Source organism: Somniosus microcephalus, chromosome 5 (genome assembly GCF_052327205.1).
Source record: "Somniosus microcephalus isolate GS21.2 chromosome 5, FLI_Smic_1.0, whole genome shotgun sequence".
Taxonomy (NCBI): Eukaryota; Metazoa; Chordata; class Chondrichthyes; order Squaliformes; family Somniosidae; genus Somniosus; species Somniosus microcephalus.
Genome location: NC_140991.1, coordinates 211,309,991 through 211,331,117, shown reverse-complemented (window position 1 = coordinate 211,331,117; position 21,127 = coordinate 211,309,991). Strand labels below are relative to the sequence as shown.

At 41.7% G+C, this 21,127-nt stretch overlaps 1 protein-coding gene across 2 annotated transcripts in view; it reads right to left on the bottom strand.

Annotated features, from left to right (window-relative positions):
- The window catches only part of skap2 (src kinase associated phosphoprotein 2), a 380,245-nt gene that overhangs the window by 182,410 nt on the left and 176,708 nt on the right, over positions 1–21,127 (bottom strand). For both annotated transcript variants that reach the window (XM_085988646.1, XM_085988647.1), the window contains exons 5-6: positions 5,531–5,608; positions 4,190–4,273 (exon numbers count right to left, since the gene is read on the bottom strand). In XM_085988646.1, coding sequence (XP_085844772.1) covers positions 4,190–4,273; positions 5,531–5,608 — 162 coding nt within the window. The remainder of the gene's footprint in view (positions 1–4,189; positions 4,274–5,530; positions 5,609–21,127) is intronic.

Genomic DNA, 21,127 nt, shown 5'->3' with positions numbered 1-21,127 from the left:
ACCAAGACCCCCAGATCCCTTTGTACTTCAGTACTTTCCAGTTTCTTACCATTAAGATAATAACTTGCTCTACGATTTTTCCTGCCAAAGTGCATAACCTCACACTTTCCAGTATTGTATTCCATCTGCCAAATCTCTGCCCACTTACTTAGCCTGTCGATGTCCCCTTGCAGGTTTTTTATGTCCTCCTCACTCACTACTTTCCCTCCCATCTTAGTATCATCTGCAAACTTTGATATGTTACACTCGGTCCCCTCCTCCAAATCGTTAATATAGATTGTAAAGAGTTGGGGACCCAGCACTGACCCCTGTGGAACACCACTAGTTACTGATTGCCAGTCTGAGAATGAACCATTTATCTCAACTCTCTGCCTTCTGTTAGATAGCCAATCCTCTATCCATGCCAGAATATTACCCCCAATCCCGTGATTTTTTATCTTAAGCAATAATCTTTTGTGTGGCACCTTGTCAAATGCCTTTTGGAAGTCTAAATACACTACGTCCACTGGTTCCCCTTTATCCACCCTATATGTTACTTCCTCAAAGAACTCCAGCAAATTTGTCAAACATGACTTCCCCTTCATAAAACCATGCTGACTTTGTCCTATTAAATTATGATTATCCAAATGTCCTGTTACTGTCTCCTTAATAATGGACTCCAAAATTTTACCTACCACAGATGTTAGGCTAACCGGTCTATAGTTTCCAGCCTTCTGTCTACTGCCCTTTTTAAATAAGGGTGTTACATTAGCAGTTTTCCAGTCTGCCAGGACCTTTGCCGAGTCCAGGGAGTTTCGGAAAATTATTACCAATGCATCCACAATCCCTACCGCCACTTCCCTCAAGACCCTAGGATGTAAGCCATCAGGTCCAGGTGATTTATCTGCCTTGAGTCCCATTATTTTACCGAGTACCACTTCCTTAGTGATTTTGATCGTGTTTAGCTCCTCCCCCCCTTTAGCCCCCTGTTTGTCCAGTGTTGGGATATTCTTAGTGCCTTCTACTGTAAAGACTGATATAAAATATTCATTCGGTGTTTTTGCCATCTCCATATTTCCCACCATTAATTTCCCGGTCTCATCCTCTAAGGGACCAACATTTACTTTAGCCACCCTTTTTCTTTTTATATAACTATAAAAACTCTTACTACTATCTGTTTTTATATTTTTTGCTAATTTACTTTCATAATCTATCTTCCCTTTCTTAATCAATCTTTTTGTTATTTTTTGCTGTCTTTTAAAGTTTTCCCAATCCTCTATCCTCCCACTAGATTTGGCTACCTTATATGCCCTTGTTTTTAGTCGAATACTATCCTTAATTTCTTTACTTAGCCACGGATGGCTGTCTTTTCTTTTACACCCTTTTCTTCTCAGTGGAATATATATTTTTTGGAAGTTGTAAAATAACTCCTTAAATGTACACCACTGATCATGTATCGTCTTACCCTTTAATCTATTTTCCCAATCCACTCTACTCAATTCCACTCTCATACCTTCATAGTCTCCTTTATTCAAGCTTAGCACGCTTGTTTGAGATCCAACCTTTTCACCCTCTAATTGAATATGGAATTCAACCATGTTATGGTCACTCATTCCAAGGGGATCCTTTACTGGGACATTTTTAATTAATCCTGTCTCGTTACACAGGACCAGATCGAAGGTTGCTTGCCCCCTGGTCGGTTCAGTTACATACTGCTCAAGAAACCCATCCCTAATACACTCAATGTACTCATCCTCAAGGCAGCCCTGCCCAATTTGATTTGTCCAATTAATATGATAGTTAAAATCCCCCATAATTATAGATGTTCCCTTATTACAAGCCTCAACTATTTCCTGATTGATACTCCGTCCAACAGAGTTGCCACTGTTCGGAGGCCTATAGACTACGCCCACTATTTTTTTTTTCCCCTGATCATTCCTTACCTCCACCCAAACTGTTTCATTATCCTGATCTTTTGACCCAATATCATTTCTCTGTATTAGTGATTCCTTCCTTTATTAACATAGCCACCCCACCTCCCCTTACCAACCTGCCCCCGCTGCACAACACTGCCTCCCGACTATCAAAATCCATCACGAGACCTTGGACAGTGTGGACCACTTTCCATACCTTGGGCGCCTTCAGTCAGAGAGAGCGGACATCGATGACTAAATCCAACATGGCCTTCAGTGTGCCAGTGCAGCCTTCGGCTGCCTGAGGAAAAGAGTGTTTGAAGACCAAGACCTCAAACCCGGCACCAAGCCCATGGTCTACAGAGCAGCAGTGATACCTGCCCTCCTGTATGCTTCAGAGAGATTGCCAACGTACAGTAGGCACCTCAAAGCACTGGAGAAGTATCACCAACGCTGCCTCCGCAAAATCCTGCAAATCCATTGGCACGATAGGCTTACCAATGTCAGTGTTCTCTCTCAGGCTAACATCCCCGCCATTGAGGCATTGATCATGCTCAATCAGCTCCGATGGACGGGCAACATTGTCCGCATGCCCGATACAAAACTCCCGAAAGAAGCACTCCACTCTGAGCTCCGTCACGGCAAGCGATTTCCAGGAGGGCAGAGAAAACGCTTCAAGGGCGTCCTCAAAGCCTCCTTGAAAAAATGTAACATCCTCATCGACTCTTGGGAATCCCTGGCCCAAGAGCGCTCAAATTGGAGGAGAAGCATGCGAGAAGGTGCCAAACATGGAGTTTCTTCGCATGGAGGCCAAGTACAAACAGCGGAAGGAGCGTATGACAAACCAAGCACTCCACCCACTCGTCCCTTCAATCACTACCTGCCCCACCTGTGGCTGAGTCTGTTGATCCTGTATAGGACTCTTATTCACCTTAGAACCAACAATATTCGACTCCGGGGGACTGCCTAAGAAGAATTCACTTTTACATCTGCAATGGAAAATTACACTTCTTGCATTGTTTTACACCTTCAAATCAACAGTAGCATCCATTCCCTACCACAAATCTCTGGTTCAGGCAAGAGTAGAAATCAATCCAGTCCATCACTGTCTATTAATTATCATTTCATTTTTGTACCTCTGTTATGTATTCTTGTTTTGTTTATTTTATTTGATCACCCACCTGGCAAGTGGAATGTGGCTGAGCAAGATCTAATGTATCCCACTACAACTACAAATTAGCAGGGTATATGAAAGCTTCTCTCAGTAGGCTCCAGATTACATTATTTACTGGGTCTAGGTCTGAATGTTAAGCCTATAGCAGGAACCAATAAAATGCATCTGAGGTCCCCTGCACTAATAATACCATGTCTTTGTGCTAGAGTCTGGGTCCCTGCTCAAAGGTAGAATTCTGAGCTCTAAATTGTAAATGAATCCATGAGACTGGGACTAAGGGTAAAGCTAATGTGCAAAGCTCTATTTTTGGGGCAGGGGAAAGGATTAGTGCCCACCACTGGGCTGGATTTTTTTTTTTAAAGGGGAAGATATATTCTGCAGATGTCACTTCTGCAACACATGTCCTCACTGGATCACCCAAGAAACTCATACTTATCACTTTATGGGCTTGTCCTGTTAATGGTATAAGGGAATCACACTCAAGAGACTTTGAGATAAGTGGATTTTAAGCCCAAGACAGCTAAAAACTCTTCTGTTCTTTCCTAGAACTCACTAAAAACTGCATGGACTGCTTGAGTAAAAAGAAAAGCAATGCCGAGAGTTTAGAGAACCTTCTCCAAACGGCAGGGTGGGCGGAGTTATTGGGCCAGAACTTCGGGTCCCCACGGGTGAGTACACGCTGGGTACTCATGCACAAGCCCAACGAAAGTGCTGGTTTCCTGCATGCACTGCGGTCGGTAAGTGCAGGTCGGAGGCTTGCACCCGCGGGAAGCCTCTGACCTGAATTTCTGGGCCAACGTGTAGGTCCTAGAGCTTTATGCAAGAGGGAAGCAGAGGGTCACATGGGGATGGTCCCAACGATGCAAGGGCAAAAAATACCATGCAATTCCCAACTTTGTTGTACAACTTTCTAATGTGTGAGGAATGTTAGAATGACAAAAAAGGAATTCATATGGTGGGATTTTGCAATTCACATTTGAAAGGAGTAATGCCAAATCCAACAGCTCCAATAACCCATGCTAGCTCTGTAGAGAAGGGCAGGTTTAAAAAAAAGTATAGAGGAAATCAAACCACATAGATTAGTGTTTCATTTTTATTTTGCTTTGGGGAAAAATAATATTACCTTTTTCCGTTCCATAGTAATAGAAGACATTGTTGTTAAGTACACACCAACGTTTCTGCCATTCAGATCCAAAGAAGCTGTGATCTGCAATAAACACAAACCAATTGCTGTGGTTAAAAATAAGTATCAATGAGCTTGAAGAAAATAATTTATTAGTGCTGCTTACGTTGCCAATACAAGTGGAAGTGAATGAGTATTTAAATTAAATGCAAGTCAATTATTGTGTAAAAATGTAATCTGGGAAGCTCCAGAGTCAGCATTCGAGGGGCCCTGGGAGTTGGCAATTGGGGAGAGATGGAGACTGGGGGAATGGGGGCTCAGGGGAGAGGGGGAGACTGGGGGAATGTGGGCTCAGGGGAGAGAGGGTGACTGGGGAATGGAGGCTCATGATCAGGTGTAAAATGGTCAGATATCATGTGGTCAAACCTCCAGGATTGCCTGCAACCAGAATTGGCAACCCTACTCACCAGCCTCCCAAAATCAAGGAAAGCGGGTGCAAACAGCAAAAGGGGCGGTCCTTTTCTGTTCCAGTGTCGCATCCATATACTCTTTCAGTGGCTGCTGGCAGCTCCTCTCCCCCTGAGCTTTTCATAGTCTTCATTCCCTTGGCTTCTGATGGTGCATCTGCTTCTTTGAGAAGCTTTTGGCTTTGGAGAGTGAAGGTGGGTGGCTGTCCCAGGTCTCTTTTCTGCTCTATAGAGTGATAGCTGAGACACTCAGGCTTGCCCATCAATCAGCCTTCCTGCAAACTCATTGCTCAACCAGAAAACTGTAGCTTCACTCTACATATAATGTGACCTGTTGTGTTTCTCCTCCCAAATGTTCTCAATCTGTTCTACGTCTTGCCTTGGGAAGTTTCAATATACTGGCACAACCAGTCATTACATTACACCCTTTTCTGTCCTGTGACTCCCCTAATGCTGATAAGTAGAACTTAGAAATGCAGCTCATTACTGAAGTTACAGTCTGCTCCGAGTGAGAGCTGTTTGAAATGAAACTGGAATTTAGACTGCAAAACTGTTAAGTGAACAGAGATGAATGCTGGTGTTTGGGAAGGGGGATTCTTATCTTTTATTGCAGCTGATTAGGTGCTGATCATAATCTCAGCTGGTTCTTCAAGATTGTTGGGATTTTTTTTTTATAAAGAGTACGTACAATGACCATTTTGAAAATAAGGACACCTGCACAAAAAAAAGACAGCTGATGCCAGTCCCTAAGGGGTCTGTAATAATTGACAATTGAAAGATTTATTGTAAAACAAGTATATTAGTGGCATTAGCACACTACTGTAATAGCTTTGGTCTTGTCACATATTACAACCAGTACAAAACAGTTCCTTACCTTTTCGGCGTTTTTCCAAATATCCAGCTTTCAGAATTTGACTTAGTTCCTGTGCAGGTATAGGAGGGGATCGCTGAACTATATAAAAAAAATATATATATATTTAAAAATAATGTTCCTGGGATGAGAGAGTTGTCCTATGAGGAGAGATTGAGCCTATACTCTCTGGAGTTTAGAAGAATGAGAGGTGATCTCATTGAAACATATTTGAGGGGGATTGACAGGGTAGATGCTGAGAGGTTGTTTCCCCTGGCTGGAGAGTCTAGAACTAGGGGGCATAGTCTCAGGATAAGGTGTAGGCCATTTAAGACTGATATGAGAAGGAATGTCTTCACTCTGAGGGTTGTGAATCTTTGGATTTCTCTACTACAAAGGGCTGTGGATGCTGAATCATTGAGTACATTCAAGGCTGAAATTGATTTTTGGACTCTAGGGGAATCAAGGGATATGGAGATCGGGCGGGAAAGTGGAGTTGAGGTCAAATATCAGCCATGATCTTTATGAATGGCGGAGCAGGCTCGAGGGGCCATATAGCCACTCCTGCTCCTAATAATTCTTATGTTCCAAGAAGTAGAGTCCTCTTTCCCCTCCATACACACATACTTATTTTCTAAGTATATATGTATTACTCACAATATGTTAGTTTAGATACTAGCAGATTGTCTGAAGTTCAAATGCAGTTTCTGATGAAACCAGAGTTTTTATCCTATACAAAATTGAGAAAATTTGTGGGTTTTTTATACTATTTTGAACTAACTAGAAATAAAATGGAGGAGGAAGAGGAGGAGCAAAGGCGACATAAAAGACAGGTGCAATTGAACCTTAGGCACTAAAGAAGGAACTGCTACCCATGGATACAGGCCAAGGCAATTATATTTAAATATGTCCTAGGCCATCTGCATGTTGAGGCTATGATTTCCAAACGCCATGACAGAAAGATACATTTTCTTGCAGCCACTCCAAGAAACCATGTAAATGAGGCAGCTGAGGTGCCCCAACTCCACCCTACCCCCCCAGGATTCATCCCCAGGTCGGCTGTTTTTCATGCACAAACGAATGACCACGAGTAAAATTTCTCCCCCATTAACTCTGAGTATGTATGACTTACATACACTATCTGTAACATCACATCATGAAAAAAATAAGGACTATGCACCAAGGAAAGAGGACGTTCAACTAATTTGTCCAAGAGACAAAAAAGCTGCAGATTTCTGAGAAAGAGTATATCAGTGTTCTGTGGACTGGTCCCTGCTCTGTGGAAATTCAAAAGTATCATGGATTTTAGTAGTTTGCCTATGTCAATATTTCCATGTATTTCCATGTAAATAAATCCAGAACAATAATTTAGCTTGTCTAAAGTAGTCTAGCCATGTGATACTTTTGCTGTCTAAGGTGATGGGAAATATAATGGGCATCCCATGTATTGTCTAGTAAGAAATTTACTATGATTGGGCTTAACTGTTAGACCTGAACTATAATAACTCAAATACAACAAGAGAATAAAGATACAGGTTTTGATTCAAAGGAGACTTGGGCTGAATTTTGCCAGCGCACAGAGTGTGTGTTTGGAGGCGGGTCCACTGTCAAAATTGAAATGATTGACAGTGGGTTGGGAACCCGCCACCATGTAAGTTTCCAAAGTGTCGGGTCTGCGAATTCAGAACAGACCTGACACCAAGCAGCGGGGGAGGCATTTAAGATAGTTAAATGCTAGTTAAACGCTTGTTAACTACTATTTTGACAGCCTATTTCTATTTTACCACTTTTTTTTAAACGAGGGTCATGTTGTTCGGAGATCACGTCAGGTAAGTAGGTCGGGTTCACTATGTCTCCTGTGAATAGGTGACAGCTGCAAAAGTGGTATGAAAGCTACCATTTCACAGCTGTTCACTTTCCAATGTCAGATGCTCGAGACTTCAGGATTTGGAAGGCACTTTTGAGCTGTATGCAGTTTGGAAGTTTTTGGAGTAAACTCTCTGTCCACTATCACCTCCTTGGAGCAACAGATCGCATCTGTCATCTCAAGTTCAGCTGCCATCTATTCCAGCAACATCAATGCCCTTGAAAAAATCTCACCGTGGTCCTCTGAATCCCTCCACGATCAGCCCCAACACCAACATCCCCAAACAACACCACCAACCTTCTCCGCAATCACCTGATGCTGCACAGGACACAGGCCTGAAGCATCCGACCACACTGTTGCCCGGGAGGCCAGCAATGGCATCAACATGGCCAAATTTATTTCACTTGACGCTATATATCCTGGCTGCCACATGATGCGCCAGGTTGACACCACTCCACACCAGCACCATAAAGCATCCCTACAATGTCCAAACCATTCCTTTCACACTCTTCACATTTATGGGGGTGGGGGTGGGGGTGGGGGGGCGATGGGGGTGGAAAGTTATGTTTCAACAATCACTGCAACTCACTAAGACACTTCCAAAGGTAAGCACAGATCTGTCCAATAAGGCAAAGTGTTGAAAATAAAGATTTCAATGTTTGACAACACATTAACAGAAAATTTACATGAACATTGCATAAGACACCCAAGTGCCTACCCTCGTGTGTTGTTAGTTGGTATGATTGGACTATGATGAGGGCGAGTGTGAGGGGTGGCTAGTGAGATGGGGATGTGATAATGTAGATAGAGAGGGATGGGTGGAGGTGCAAGGTAAGTTGGTGTGAGTAAGGATATGCAGGAGTAGGGTAGGGAAGGCAGAGTAATGGGGATGTGATGAGTGGCACAGCAGGATGAGATTGAGTGTGGCTTTGCAATAACATTTTGTGATCTACTGAGATCAATGAAAGGTTTGCGCCACTGCAGCTAGGTACTCCTGACAGCATCCCTGCTTTTGCCCTCCTGTGCAATCAGGCTGCCTTGGTGTCCTGGGGAGGTCTCTTCTGCCCTTGGAAGGGAAGAGAACCTCCCTGCATGCTGTGCTTATGGAGGGAGTCATGCGAGAGCCTGGGTGCAGCCGTCCACCTTTGTGCAGTGCTCGTCAGTGTTTACAGCACCTCAGTGCTGCAGAACACTGACAGAAGAGCTGTCAAAATGAATGTGGCCATGGTCCCTTTAAGGAAACCGGCTGATGACGCATCAAATGACGTCATCAGACCCACTTCCTTTTAATTGGATGGGAACCTTGCATGGCAGGCTTAACAAGCCCAATCAGGGGAAAATCCTTTTCATAGAGCGGCTGGAGCCGGGAGCGGGACCAGGACCCACCAACCACCTCGCCCGCTACGATCACGCCTCTGATGGCGAAATCGTGGCCTTAGTCTGTCTACGGAGACCATTGTCCAGCTGCTTATACAAGGAATAGCTGTTGGGAGAAAAGAACTTGAACTTTGAAAGATGCAACTTGCTTCAGCTAATCTGCACAATATAAAAGGGTCAGCAATATTGGTTGGTGCCAAGAAGCCAGCAAAGTCTTCTACTACTGATGAAGTGCCAAAGGATGTACAACTTTGGCTACCTGTTTGAACTCTGCCATGCAATCACAGATGGTTAAAGATATTGGGGGAAAAATTTGGTTGCTTTGCGCCTCCCGTTAGCGCCCTAAATGGGGCTAGCTGAGGTGTTCTTGCAGAGAGCCGGCATGGGCTCGATGGGCCGAATGGGCCTTCTTCCATGCTGTAAACCATTCGATGATTCTATCATTTAGCGTTTGGCGATATGCAAATGAGTTTGAGCGGAAACTTTGGGGGAAAAACTCTTTTCAAAACGGGCACAATTTGCGCCGGAATCAGCAATTGCGCCCAAAGTAGAAACTCTACCCCGCAGTTTTTAAATAGATTTTAAGGGCATATCGTCAGTCAGTGAACCCAATCAATAGGAGCAATTGATTAACAAAGCCACATCCTGTTTAACCTGTGCCTGGACTCATCACATCTGTCTAAATTGGGATTGTGATCTTAGTTAATATTAGTATCGGTAGCATTGGAATCTTTTAATGGTTGCACTGAAACCAAACCTTTCATCACCTATGTGTCAGGCAAGGACTTTGATGCTTTGACTCTTCAGTCATTTATTTGCTTTGGTGTAATTCTCCACCACTAGATTAACTGAAATACTCTGAAGTTTAGCAGGTTTTCTTTTCCCTTCTTCTAACCAATGACAATCGATGGCTAACACTATACAGGCTACAGTCTGGTTGCGATCAGTCATAGCATCCAGTTTTGTCATGAGGATTGCAATATCTGACCAGAAACGTTGCAGCATCTGAGTTGGGGACCTGCTGTACAGCAAAAGCAGAAGCTTAAAGAGGATGGACATGCTCACTCAATGTCAGGATTGTCAGATCAGCTAATTCCTCAGCTTCTAGCCACCTTTGTTGTGGAGACTACTGCTTCACCGCCTATAGCTTGGTCAAGAAAATTCCAGTTATAAAGCAGGCATTTGGATTACTCCAGCACTCGAATAACAGTTGAGAAAACCTGTGCCAGAGCTGTCAATTAGGTTCTGACTGAGGGGTAAGGGTGATTTTCCTAGTTTTAGCCACACCTGTCCTGTAATTTTCAGCAAAATTTTCCATGACAACGTACTAGCCTTATTCATATGTATATAACATTTAATAAGAATAAAGGATGGGAATGGGTCACCCAAAACAGTCTTCTTCAATGACAGATTTATTTAAAAATGTATGCACCCAGTTTACCAATTTTACATTGCCTTAACCACAACTTAGCTGATTGCAATTTAGTGATCAGATAGAATAGCCCCATCACATTGCAATGTGAACTTATTCAACTATGAAGAAGGGTCCAACCCGAAACGTCAACTCAAATTTCTCTCCACGGATGTTGCCTGACCTGCTGAGTTTTTCCAGCATTTTCTGTTGTTACTCAACTATGTTCCTGAAATAAAACACTCCTCTCCTCTTTCCCAATGCCCTTTTGTTCTCCTCCCTCAATTCTCATTTTTTCTCAAACAGAATGGCCTAGAAATTGCAGTCGGAGACGTACCTCTGGAGAATGCCTCCGATCCATGAAACAATTCCTAAAGTACCTCCTGGCGACCAGGCTGCGGAGAGTTGCGGTCTCGGGCCTCCAAGCGAACGGCAACATAAAGACCCACGGATCCCAGGGACGCAGGCAGTTCGGAAGCGTACCTGGGATCCATGGGCCCAGTCCTCCAATGACAAAGGAGGATTCCATTGCAATAATTTACGAAGGGTCTCCCCTAATGATATGCAATGGAATCCCCAAATAATTATACAATGTACTGAATTGCAATTTTATTCATAAGTTTCTTCATTGCACCAACCCAATAAAAATTTAATTTTTTGCTAAATAATTTTAAACATCTTAATCCAGGCCAATATTTGCATTAGTTCATTTAAAGTGTATGTGCATAATTTTGAATTTTTAAATGTTTTATTTAAGCCTTATATATACCCTTATTATGCTGATGAAAGCAGGTTCTACGCCTGCTTTTACCAGCTGTAAGAATTGCGTGGATAATTTGCAGGCGTACCATGACAGATCGCAAGTTCCGGATTTCACGCATGCGCAAGCGCTTGCGGAAATCCGGAAGTGGCAGGGCCTTTCAAATAGGCTACGAGGGCGTACTCTCGTACACCGTCACGGAGACCGCAATTTCAGGGCCATTGTCCCCTCCCCACCATACCAACTGCCCTGCATCCCAGGTTAATCTTTTTTAATACTGTACTGTTTAGTAATTTCCCCAGGTCAGTGACTTTAAAACTCGAGGGTCTATAGTTCATCGCTTCTGCCTACTACAGTTTGAACAAGTATATATACCATGAAAGCTAGAAGATGGTCAAAACAGACTACTGATGGACATAGACATAATTAATATCTCCCATAATCATATAAAACAGATATTTAGTGCATTATACAGGAACATTTTAGTATCAACTGTCTTGCAAAACCTTCAATAAATGTCATTTTACAGTATTATAAATTCATTTTATGAAATTTAATGTTGTACATCAAATGATTTAACTCAGGCAGAGAAGGTTTTTTTTGGTAGTGCCATGTCTAACTGATTATATTTGAAGTGTTAGGATGCACAATTTAATTAATTATGCTTGGACACTGTAGTAAAGTGAATGTAATTTGAGCAGTCACCAAAGATTTCATTCAGGCAGAATAAAATCAAAATGTTAAAAACTGAAACTTTAAACCCAAATAAGCATATTGCCCTTGAATTTCCATATTACAGGAAACTTTCGATTTACCGGCACCTAAATAACCGGAAATCTCGGTTAACCGGCAAAGTTCAGGAGTAGGTTCATACTTCATATTACTTGCCTTCATCGATCTGTTGCTGTGCAAGGGTGTGGCTGCAGCTGTTGCTAAGCTACAGAGACGCTTGCAACTTGTGGCCATTGTTCTGAACCTGTTGCTAAGCAACAGGGTTTGTTGCTTTATACGGAGCTCTCAGCTCTCCCTATCTTTTACCATAGCGCTCGGTTATCCGGAATTTTTGATGAACCGGCACCACGTCGGTCCCGTCGGTGCCGGATAAAAAAAAGTTTCCTGTAGTGGTTTCATGGCGGTTGTTGCTTAAATTGATTTAAAATACAATTTATTATTCTACTGGAAGCTACTATTGCCCACCTTTTATGTACTGGGCACAGATTACATGGTAAAACCACACCAAGTACGTTACCACACACAGTAAGCCATGCATTCAAACATCATTTATTTAGTATTTAATCACTATTCAGTTATACTTTGCAGACTTAAAGATCAGCTATAGTAAAATGACCATTCATGAGACTTCATGCTAATACTTAAAAGCATGCAAATTTAACCACAATCAACTTGTGGCTACAATAATGATTTTTATATTTTGTGCTGTCGCTGAACTACATTTGTGCCATGAAGAGTATCTGCTTCACATTCAGTTTTGGACTTGCGCAAACCATAAAAATAAACTGAACTTGAATATTAGACTAGCAGTTGGGTGTAAGAACAAATGTTTGCTGACTTCTATGGCTTTCCAAAGCTTTCATTAAAAAGATCTGGAAAGGACCATGCTAAAATGACTTCATCTGTAACGCTAAGTATCTTGTGTATTGAGGAAAAGATTATTTACTATTAAATAAAGAATTATTTACTATCATAAAGCAAAATAAAATGTTGGTACCTTTCATAAATTTCTAGCAGTGAAAAGAAGCAGATTTTAAAAATCAGCTTTATAAACTAGAACTGTAGTATTACCACAGCTTTGAGACATTAAAATAGATGAGCTGGCAGAAAGCCATCAGATCATGATGAACACAAAGCTGAGAAAACACCAAATGGGTTTGCAGAGACATGCCTCACTATAGGCTGGTGTCAGTCCACTTTGTTTTTGCTGTTGTTTCTTCAGATTTTAATTTTTTTTTTAATGGATTTCAATTTTACAAATAAAATCAAATAAAAACAGATACAATGGGGGGAATTTTAGCCTAAAAAACGGGTGAGTTGGGGGCTTGTGAGAATTTAAAGTGTTAAAAATCTGAATCCCGACCTGAACACACCTCCAACCCGCCCACTTCTGGTTTTAACAGAGGCGGGACAGGGAGCGGGCAGCCAATCCGCTGCCAGGAGGTGGGTCTTTATTTATTGGAAGCCTCCGATTTAACGTCCATTTTGCATTTATCTTTAGCTGGTTGGGTTTTCCACACCTCATGAAACCCGTCAGCTAATGCAAGGCGAGGACTGCTGGATCCAGGAGGTAAGTGCCTTTACACTGACCTCCTGGATCCAGGGTCCCTGCCTAACCCCCTCCCCCAATCTCCACCACGAGGCCTCCCTTCCCTAGGCCTCCAAACCGCCCCACCCAACGCTTCTGATTTCTCCCCCCCCCCCCCCCGCCACCCACCCCCCCCAGGCCTCAGATCCCCGCCACGAGGCCTAACTCCGCTCCCACTCCTCTGGCTGCCGCTCGTTGCTGACACTCGACCTCCCTGCTCCTGTGGCCTTCCCAGTGCTCCTCCTGGCCCACGATCTCTTCACAACCCCCCACTCCTCCAGCCCGCGATCTCTAATACACCCCGACCCCTGATCCTCCGGCCCACGATCTCTTCACAAGCCCCTTGCTCCTCCGGCACGCGATCTCTTCACAACCCCAAGTGCCGCAGGCCTACCCACCTACTTCTCGATCTGGCTGGCTGCGGTGGGAAACAGAGGCTTTCCATGCAAATCAGGCCATGTCGTTAAATTCAGCAGTGCCTGCAGTAAACCTGCTCTCCTGGGTATCCCGACCGCGTCAGAGCCCCACCCTGCTCCCAACCCATCTTCCCCATTAAAATTCAGCCCAATGTGCCAAATTAGCTAGAAATAAGTCATACTTATAAATTACATAGAATCTACAGCACAGGAACAGGCTATTTAGCCCAACTGGTCTATTCCAGTGTTTATATTCCACACGGACCTGCTCCCATTCTAATTGCCTCTTCCCATCCTGCCCCCCATATCCCTTTATTCCCTTCTTGATCCGGAATACATCAAGCATCCCTTTAAATGTATCAAAGCTATCTGCTTCAATCACTCCATGCGGCAGCAAGTTGCACAATCTCAGCATTCTGTGCAAGAAATTCCTCCTAAATTCTTTATTTGATCTGTTATAGGTTATTGGCTATCCTATATTTATGCCGCCTTGTTCTGGACTCAACCACAAAGGAAACGGTTTCTCCCCACATAAAATTTATGTATCAGAACAGAAAAAGAATCATAACATTACAGAAACAGGATTTGGATAGTTTAAGCTGTATTACAGTAGAAGGTTATTCCCCTTTAGCCATATCTACAACTTGTCATTTTAAATCTAGATTAACATTTATTTTAAAAAAGGTACACTAACCATCCATAGACAGGATTGACATGTTTAGGCCTACTGACTGATGTAGTCACAGAGGAAGAAACAGCTATTATGATGGTGGAGTCCCATCAGACCACTCAAACAATACTTGGAGATGAAAAAAATCCAAAGTAATTTGCATAATATACCAGAGTGCAGAGCTATAGGAGTACTAGCATCATGATAGCACATATACTAACTGTACATATACATAATTCTCATCACTTAAAGCCTGCAGAGTAACTCTAGCATAGATGTGAACCAATAACTGAAGAAGAGTGTCAGCTTTGCTATGTAAAATCAACAGATAATTATAGCACAACAATTCATCACAGGGTCATTGAATGACATCTTGATTTTTCTGAGACCAAACATAATTTCAAACAAACTCCAGGAAATTTTTCTGCAACAATTGGCGAAGTTCATATAGCCTATTTATAGATGTACTGGATTTATAAATGAGACTACTACTATATCCCTTCCCAGAGAAAGAGGACATTTCACTAAAGAAAATAGTGACCGTACATCTACACAGACCAAACATTTACCTTTAAAGGTAGTAAAATAGTAAACTATACCATTAAGATTTTTGTATTTAATGGATTTTCCGGTTTTACAGTCTCTTTTCAGCAGCAACTTTCATCAGCAACTCAATTCTAGATGTTAGAAATCATATTGAAGTCTACATTTCTGTAATAAAGCATTTAGAAAGAATGTGTTCTGGAAATATAATGGGAATCGCGAAGTTTTAAAAAAAAGTTATTGCAAGTATTTATTATGGGTTCTGCGAAGTTTACAGCAGTTATTCACCAAAATCAGCACAGAGACAGACTACCAAGTCGAAACCTTAATCAAAGTGCAAAAACTCAAATGATTGTAGGTTCTGTGAAGTGTGTGAATTGGAATTACAAAATTCCATGAATTTAGGGGGCATAATACAGCACAGTAGCATTAGTAGTCAAAAATTGAAAAAGCCAAGAAGCTCTGGGAATCAAAAACATAAATTACAAACAGCATATAATATTGGTCCTGATTACAAAAGATTTAAGCAGTCCAAAAATGGAGGAGAAAAAAAAAATTCATACTGTATCCAGTCTCATTACCTTCTCAAATGTTCACCCCCCAATAAAAAAGAAATATCTCCACTCGTCTCAAAGGTGCTGACTTATGGTAGTGCATGATTCCGTGGTGCTGGATAGTCCTACATGGGGCCAGACTTTATGTCCATTAATTACAAATGGCTGGAAATCTAGTGCATCACATCTTGCCCAAGTTGCCATCATTTCATGTGCGAGTTACAGTGAGTCTATTCAATCATGGTGGACATTCTACTGAGCCTTATCCAACATGTACATGTGTGCGCGTGCATGTGTGGAGCCTGCTAACACCCTATCTTGGCTCATACATGAAGAATAGTGACTTGGGCAAGATAATAGAGGACTCAGTGCTAGTCCAAAGACACTGAGACTAATTGTAGCTCCCTCTTGCTGACCCAGCTAACATCAACTCAATACAGACCAATCTTATTTTAATTTAACATTTTAATAACCAGCAACTTCAAGTTGGTGCAACATTAACACAAACATTATAAGCAAACCTTCAATACAGCAAAAGTGTGAATATGCTCTTCTCGAAATGTCAAATTAACAACATTTTAGGATTTTATTACTACATTCAATAGACATACAATCTTCTATTAAATTCCACACAGCAAGATGACATCTATTCGAAACAGGACAGACACTTTGTTTTGCTTTGCATTTAAAGTCAGGTCTTAAAACATCTATAGCAAAGCATTAATATGAATACTGAACACTTCAGACAGTATGGTTCATGGCCCAGCATACAGGTTACACAAACATTAGAACATGTTCTGTCATTTTTGTTCTAAGTAACAGATAAGTAATCAATATTTTCAGGAGTTGCTAAATCCTCAATAAAACCACTTGTTCAATGAGAGAAGTGTTTGCTCAATCTGCACAGTTAATCCCTCTTCATCTAACTGAGCTCTCCATTTATTCCAATCTCTTGCAAACCTCGCTGGGGCAGATTAGCTCATCTTTGCATGCTAAACATGTTCTGACAATTTAAGCACGACATAATTGTCAGGGGATCCTTCCCCAACATCAGTCTGTTCTTTGTGAGTCAGCACCGCACAATCTGGAAATCAGAGCTTACTGTCTTGGACTCATAATTTTATAATACTGCAATGTATGTTGAGTACAATGAAAACAATTTATTTGCTTTATTGCTGTACAACTGTAAATAGTGGCTTAATTTTAAACTATAGATCTCTCTTCACTCTGGAAAAAGAAACTCCATACATGGTAATAGCTACAATAGGGTAGCCTTTACCTTTATTCTACTTGTGAGCTAAAATATTTCCACATTTTACCAATATCAAAATGTTCACTCAGCAATTCAGCTTTTATTATCGTACATGGATTTCCATGCTAAATTTCTAATAGGTACGCATTTGTAAACAATTCAGGGTAAGTCCCTCAATGATCATAAAACCACATGATGATAGCCCTATATCTTCTCAGCATTTCTAAGGCTAGATATTGAAATGTGACAATTCATTGCTTACTCTCTGGGAATAGAAGCTAAACAAAGAAGCATCAAATTTCAACCTTTAAGTAGACTTGCATAAAACAGGGAGGGTAAGTTGAAAACAGAGTTGGCAAGATGATTAATGTCAGCTGGTCCTGTGCCTGGAAAAAATACTGAAAATAATACTGAAAATTCATGTATGCATTATACCAGGACTTCCAAATAAAATGTATCCAATAGCAGCATAAATCTAAAGCAAAGCTCCTAGCAGAAGCACACTCCAATTTGGCTGCTCCACCAACACCAAGACTTACTTATGCAGGCTGTTAAGTGCAAGACAAATGCTGTTTTGCCTCCAGTATAACAGCTGGAGACCACACAGCTCCCAAGAAACCATTTCATGTCATTACATCAAAATGCACTTTGAAGCTACCCTACATAAGTTCAAACTTCTTCAGTTCAATAAGCAGATTCAGCATTTGTGAGGCCAGGTGAAACATTGGGTCCTCTCATTTCCTCTGAAAGTCATAGTACTGCTGCCTTTTGGAAGAAATTGCAAGTAGTAGAACTAGGCCACCAGAAATGTGAAAACTAACATGTCTCATTCATGCAAATTGATTTGTATCCCCTCCCTCAGATTTTAACCTCCATATTTTGTTTTCTTTTAATGTCTTTCCTGAAGGCAGTGACGGATGCTGCATTTTCCAATCCAGTTGTAGCAGCAGCCTTGAAATATGTTGCCCAACTAATAGTTTTTCATCTGTGAGCCTGAATGTGAGGCTTCCAGTCTCCTTATAATATTTAAACAGATGACTCACCTCCTGTGAGCAGGTTGGCTGCCTGCCCGCCTCCGTTAAAACCGGAAGTGGGTGGCTTGGAGACAGGTTCAGGTCAGGATTCAGATTTTTAACACATTTCCCACACGCCCCCAACCCACCCGTTTTTTTAAGGTTAAAATTCCCCTCCCAGTGACTTTGTTGATCTGTGGAGGGCAGAGGGATCGATACCATCTTGTGGAGGGTGAAGAGAAAGACGACCTTCTGGGGAGGGTACCCTGTTGAAGGAAAGGAGAGAAACGAGGGAAAAAAAAGAGAAACACTATTTCAGGGGGAATCTCTGACTCTGCTGGCAGTGGGTGGCTCTCAAGGTTCAACAGACCCATGTTATAAAACAGAATACCCTCCATCTCAACTGAGCAAAGACAGGAGAAATACACTACAAAAAATTATATAATCAAAGAGTCATACAAATTTTTAGGGTGAATTATTTTTGTACTCACAACAACTTGTATTTATATAGCGCCTTTAACATAGTAAAACGTTGGAAGGCGCTCCGCAGGAGCGTTATAAAACAAAATTTGACACCGAGCCACATTAAGGAGATGTTAGGGCAGATGAGCAAAAGAGATAAGTTTTAAGGAGCGTCTTAACGGATGAAAGAGAGGTAGAGAGGCGGAGAAGTTTAGGGAGGGAATTCCAGAGCTTAGAGCCTTGGCAGCTGAAGACACAGCCACCAAAGGTGGAGAGATTAAAATAGAGAGCGATTAAAATTAAAGGACAACTGTGTGCAGAAATAATAAATTATTATGGTATTATTCTGATCCATAACTTAGATCTTTATAGAGGGAGCACAAAAATAAACTAGGAATTAGGGAATATAAAATATATATGAAAATTATCAGAAAGCTGCAAATTGCACAAGATCAAACAAAACTAATGTAGTGGAAGTGAGATAGCTTTTGATGTAGATGTTGAACTACATTCAAAAAATGAAGAATATTTCTATAAGGTAGTAATCAAATGTCCTAGTTATACTTTTGTACTGTATCAAAGTTGAAAAATGTAGTATAATACTGATTTTACAAAACTGAAGCTTGCATCAGTCATAGGACCCCCTGACAAAGGTAGTCGTACCACTGGCAAGGCACATATGTTGCAGTATAGCTGAAGCCAGCCCACTTTTCAAAGTTCAAGTGAAATTTAGTCAGGCAGCCTATTGTACCACAAAGTTAGCAATCGTTGTAGTATAAATTTTAATTTTGGAACCTGGGTCCAAATACTGCCTGGTCTAATGCAATAGTGTTTTTCTTCAGTAGGTTACTGTTCTGAAGTTGGGTTTTGACAGAGTAGAGAGTGCTTTACTCCAATTGAACTTGTGCTCTATCGAATTTGGGAAAATACTTCAAGATGTTCTACACCTTGAAGAGCAGTGAAGTCACCCCGTAATCATATAATGGTTTAATTATGTGCATTACATGGTGCTTTAAAGGTGAGGTTAAAGAAATTGTATCTACAAACAAAATTCTAATTCTCTATACAGGCGTGCTAATCACGTCTCAAGGAGGTTATGTACTGCCACAGGAAACTGTATCAGATCTTCACTTTTTGACCTCTTGCTGGTTACCTCCCATTGAGAAGCATCACCTCATCCTACTGTTTATTTTGAGCCCTGCTGGATTCATATTCAGGAAACAAGTTATCACTGGTAGAGGATATAGCTGACCACCCATCTATGTTTAAAAAACAATGAGTTTTTCCAAAATATTTATTTTACCGCATTAATACAGGAAGAATTGTTCAATATACAAACCATTTTTATAGCACACACTAAAATTACAACTTTTGCTTACACGAAGGGAACAAGAGTGTACTATTTTCTAATTCCGTAGATATTGTAATTCAAGGAAACAGCTAAAAAAAATAAAAAATGCCCAACTAAATTCTCACATTGCATACACAATGTATTTTAAGTTACCAATAAATGGCTTTGAAAAAAATGCATTACAGAGTCATACAGCACAGAAAGAGGCCCTTCGGCCCATCGTGTCTGCACCGGCCATCAAGCTCCACCTATTCTAATCCCATTTTCCAGCACTTGGTCCGTAGCCTTGTAATACTATGGCGTTTCAAGTGCTCACCTAAATGCTTCTTAAATGTTGTGAGGGTTCCTGCCTCTACCACCCTTTCAGGCAGTGAGTTCCAGATCCAACCACCCTCTGGGTGAAAAAGTTTTTCCTCAAATCCCCTCTAAACCTCCTGCCCCTTACCTTGAAATTATGCCTCCTGGTTATTGACCCCTCTACTAAGGGGAACAGTTCCTTTCTATCTACCCTATCTATGCCCCTCATAATTTTGTACACCTCAATCAGGTCCCCCCTCAGCCTTCTCTGCTCTAAGGAAAACAACCCCAGCCTGTCCAGTCTCTCTTCATAGCTGAAATGCTCCAGCCCAGGTAACATCCTGCTGAATCTCCTCTGCACCCTCTCCAATGAAATCACATCCTTCCTATAGTGTGGCGACCAGAACTGCACACAGTATTCCAGCTGTGGCCTAACTAGCGTTTTGTACAGCTCCATCATAACCTCCCTGCTCTTATATTCTATGCCTTGGCTAATGAAGGCAAGTATCCCATATGCCTTTTTAACCACCGTATCTACCTGTCCTGCTGCGATCTATGTACATGCACACCAAGGTCCCTCTGATCCTCTGTCCTTCCGAGGGTCCTACCATTCATTGTGTATTCCCTTGCCTTGTTAGTCCTCCCAAAATGCATCACCTCACACTTTTCAGGGTTAAATTCAATTTGCCACTGTTCTGCCCATCTAACCAACCCGTCTATATCGTTCTGTAGCCTGAGGCTTCCATCCTCGCTATTTACCACTCCACCAATTTTTGTGTCATCTGCGAACTTACTAATCATACCTCCTACATTCATATCTAAATCATTAATGTACACTAAAAACAGCAAAGAACCCAGCACCGATCCCTGCAGTACACCACTGGACACAGGCTTCCAGTCACAAAAACAACATTCGACCATCACCCTCTGCCTCCTGCCACTAAGCCAATTTTGGATCCAATGTGCCAAATTGCCCTGGATCCCATGGGCTCTTACCTTCTTGACCAGTCTCCCATGCGGGACTTTGTCAAAAGCCTTACTGAAGTCCATGTAGAATACATCAACTGCAGTACCCTCATCCACACACCTAGTCACCCCTCGAAAAATTCAATCAAATTGATTAGACATGATCTCCCCCTGACAAAGCCATGCTGACTATCCTTGATTAATCCTTGCCTCTCCAAGTGGAGACTAACTCTGTCCCTCAGAATTGTTTCCAATAATTTCCCTACCACTGATGTTAGGCTCACTGGCCTGTAATTCCCTCGTTTATCCCTACTATCCTTCTTGAATAATGGTATTACATTAGCTGTCCTCCAGTCCTCTGG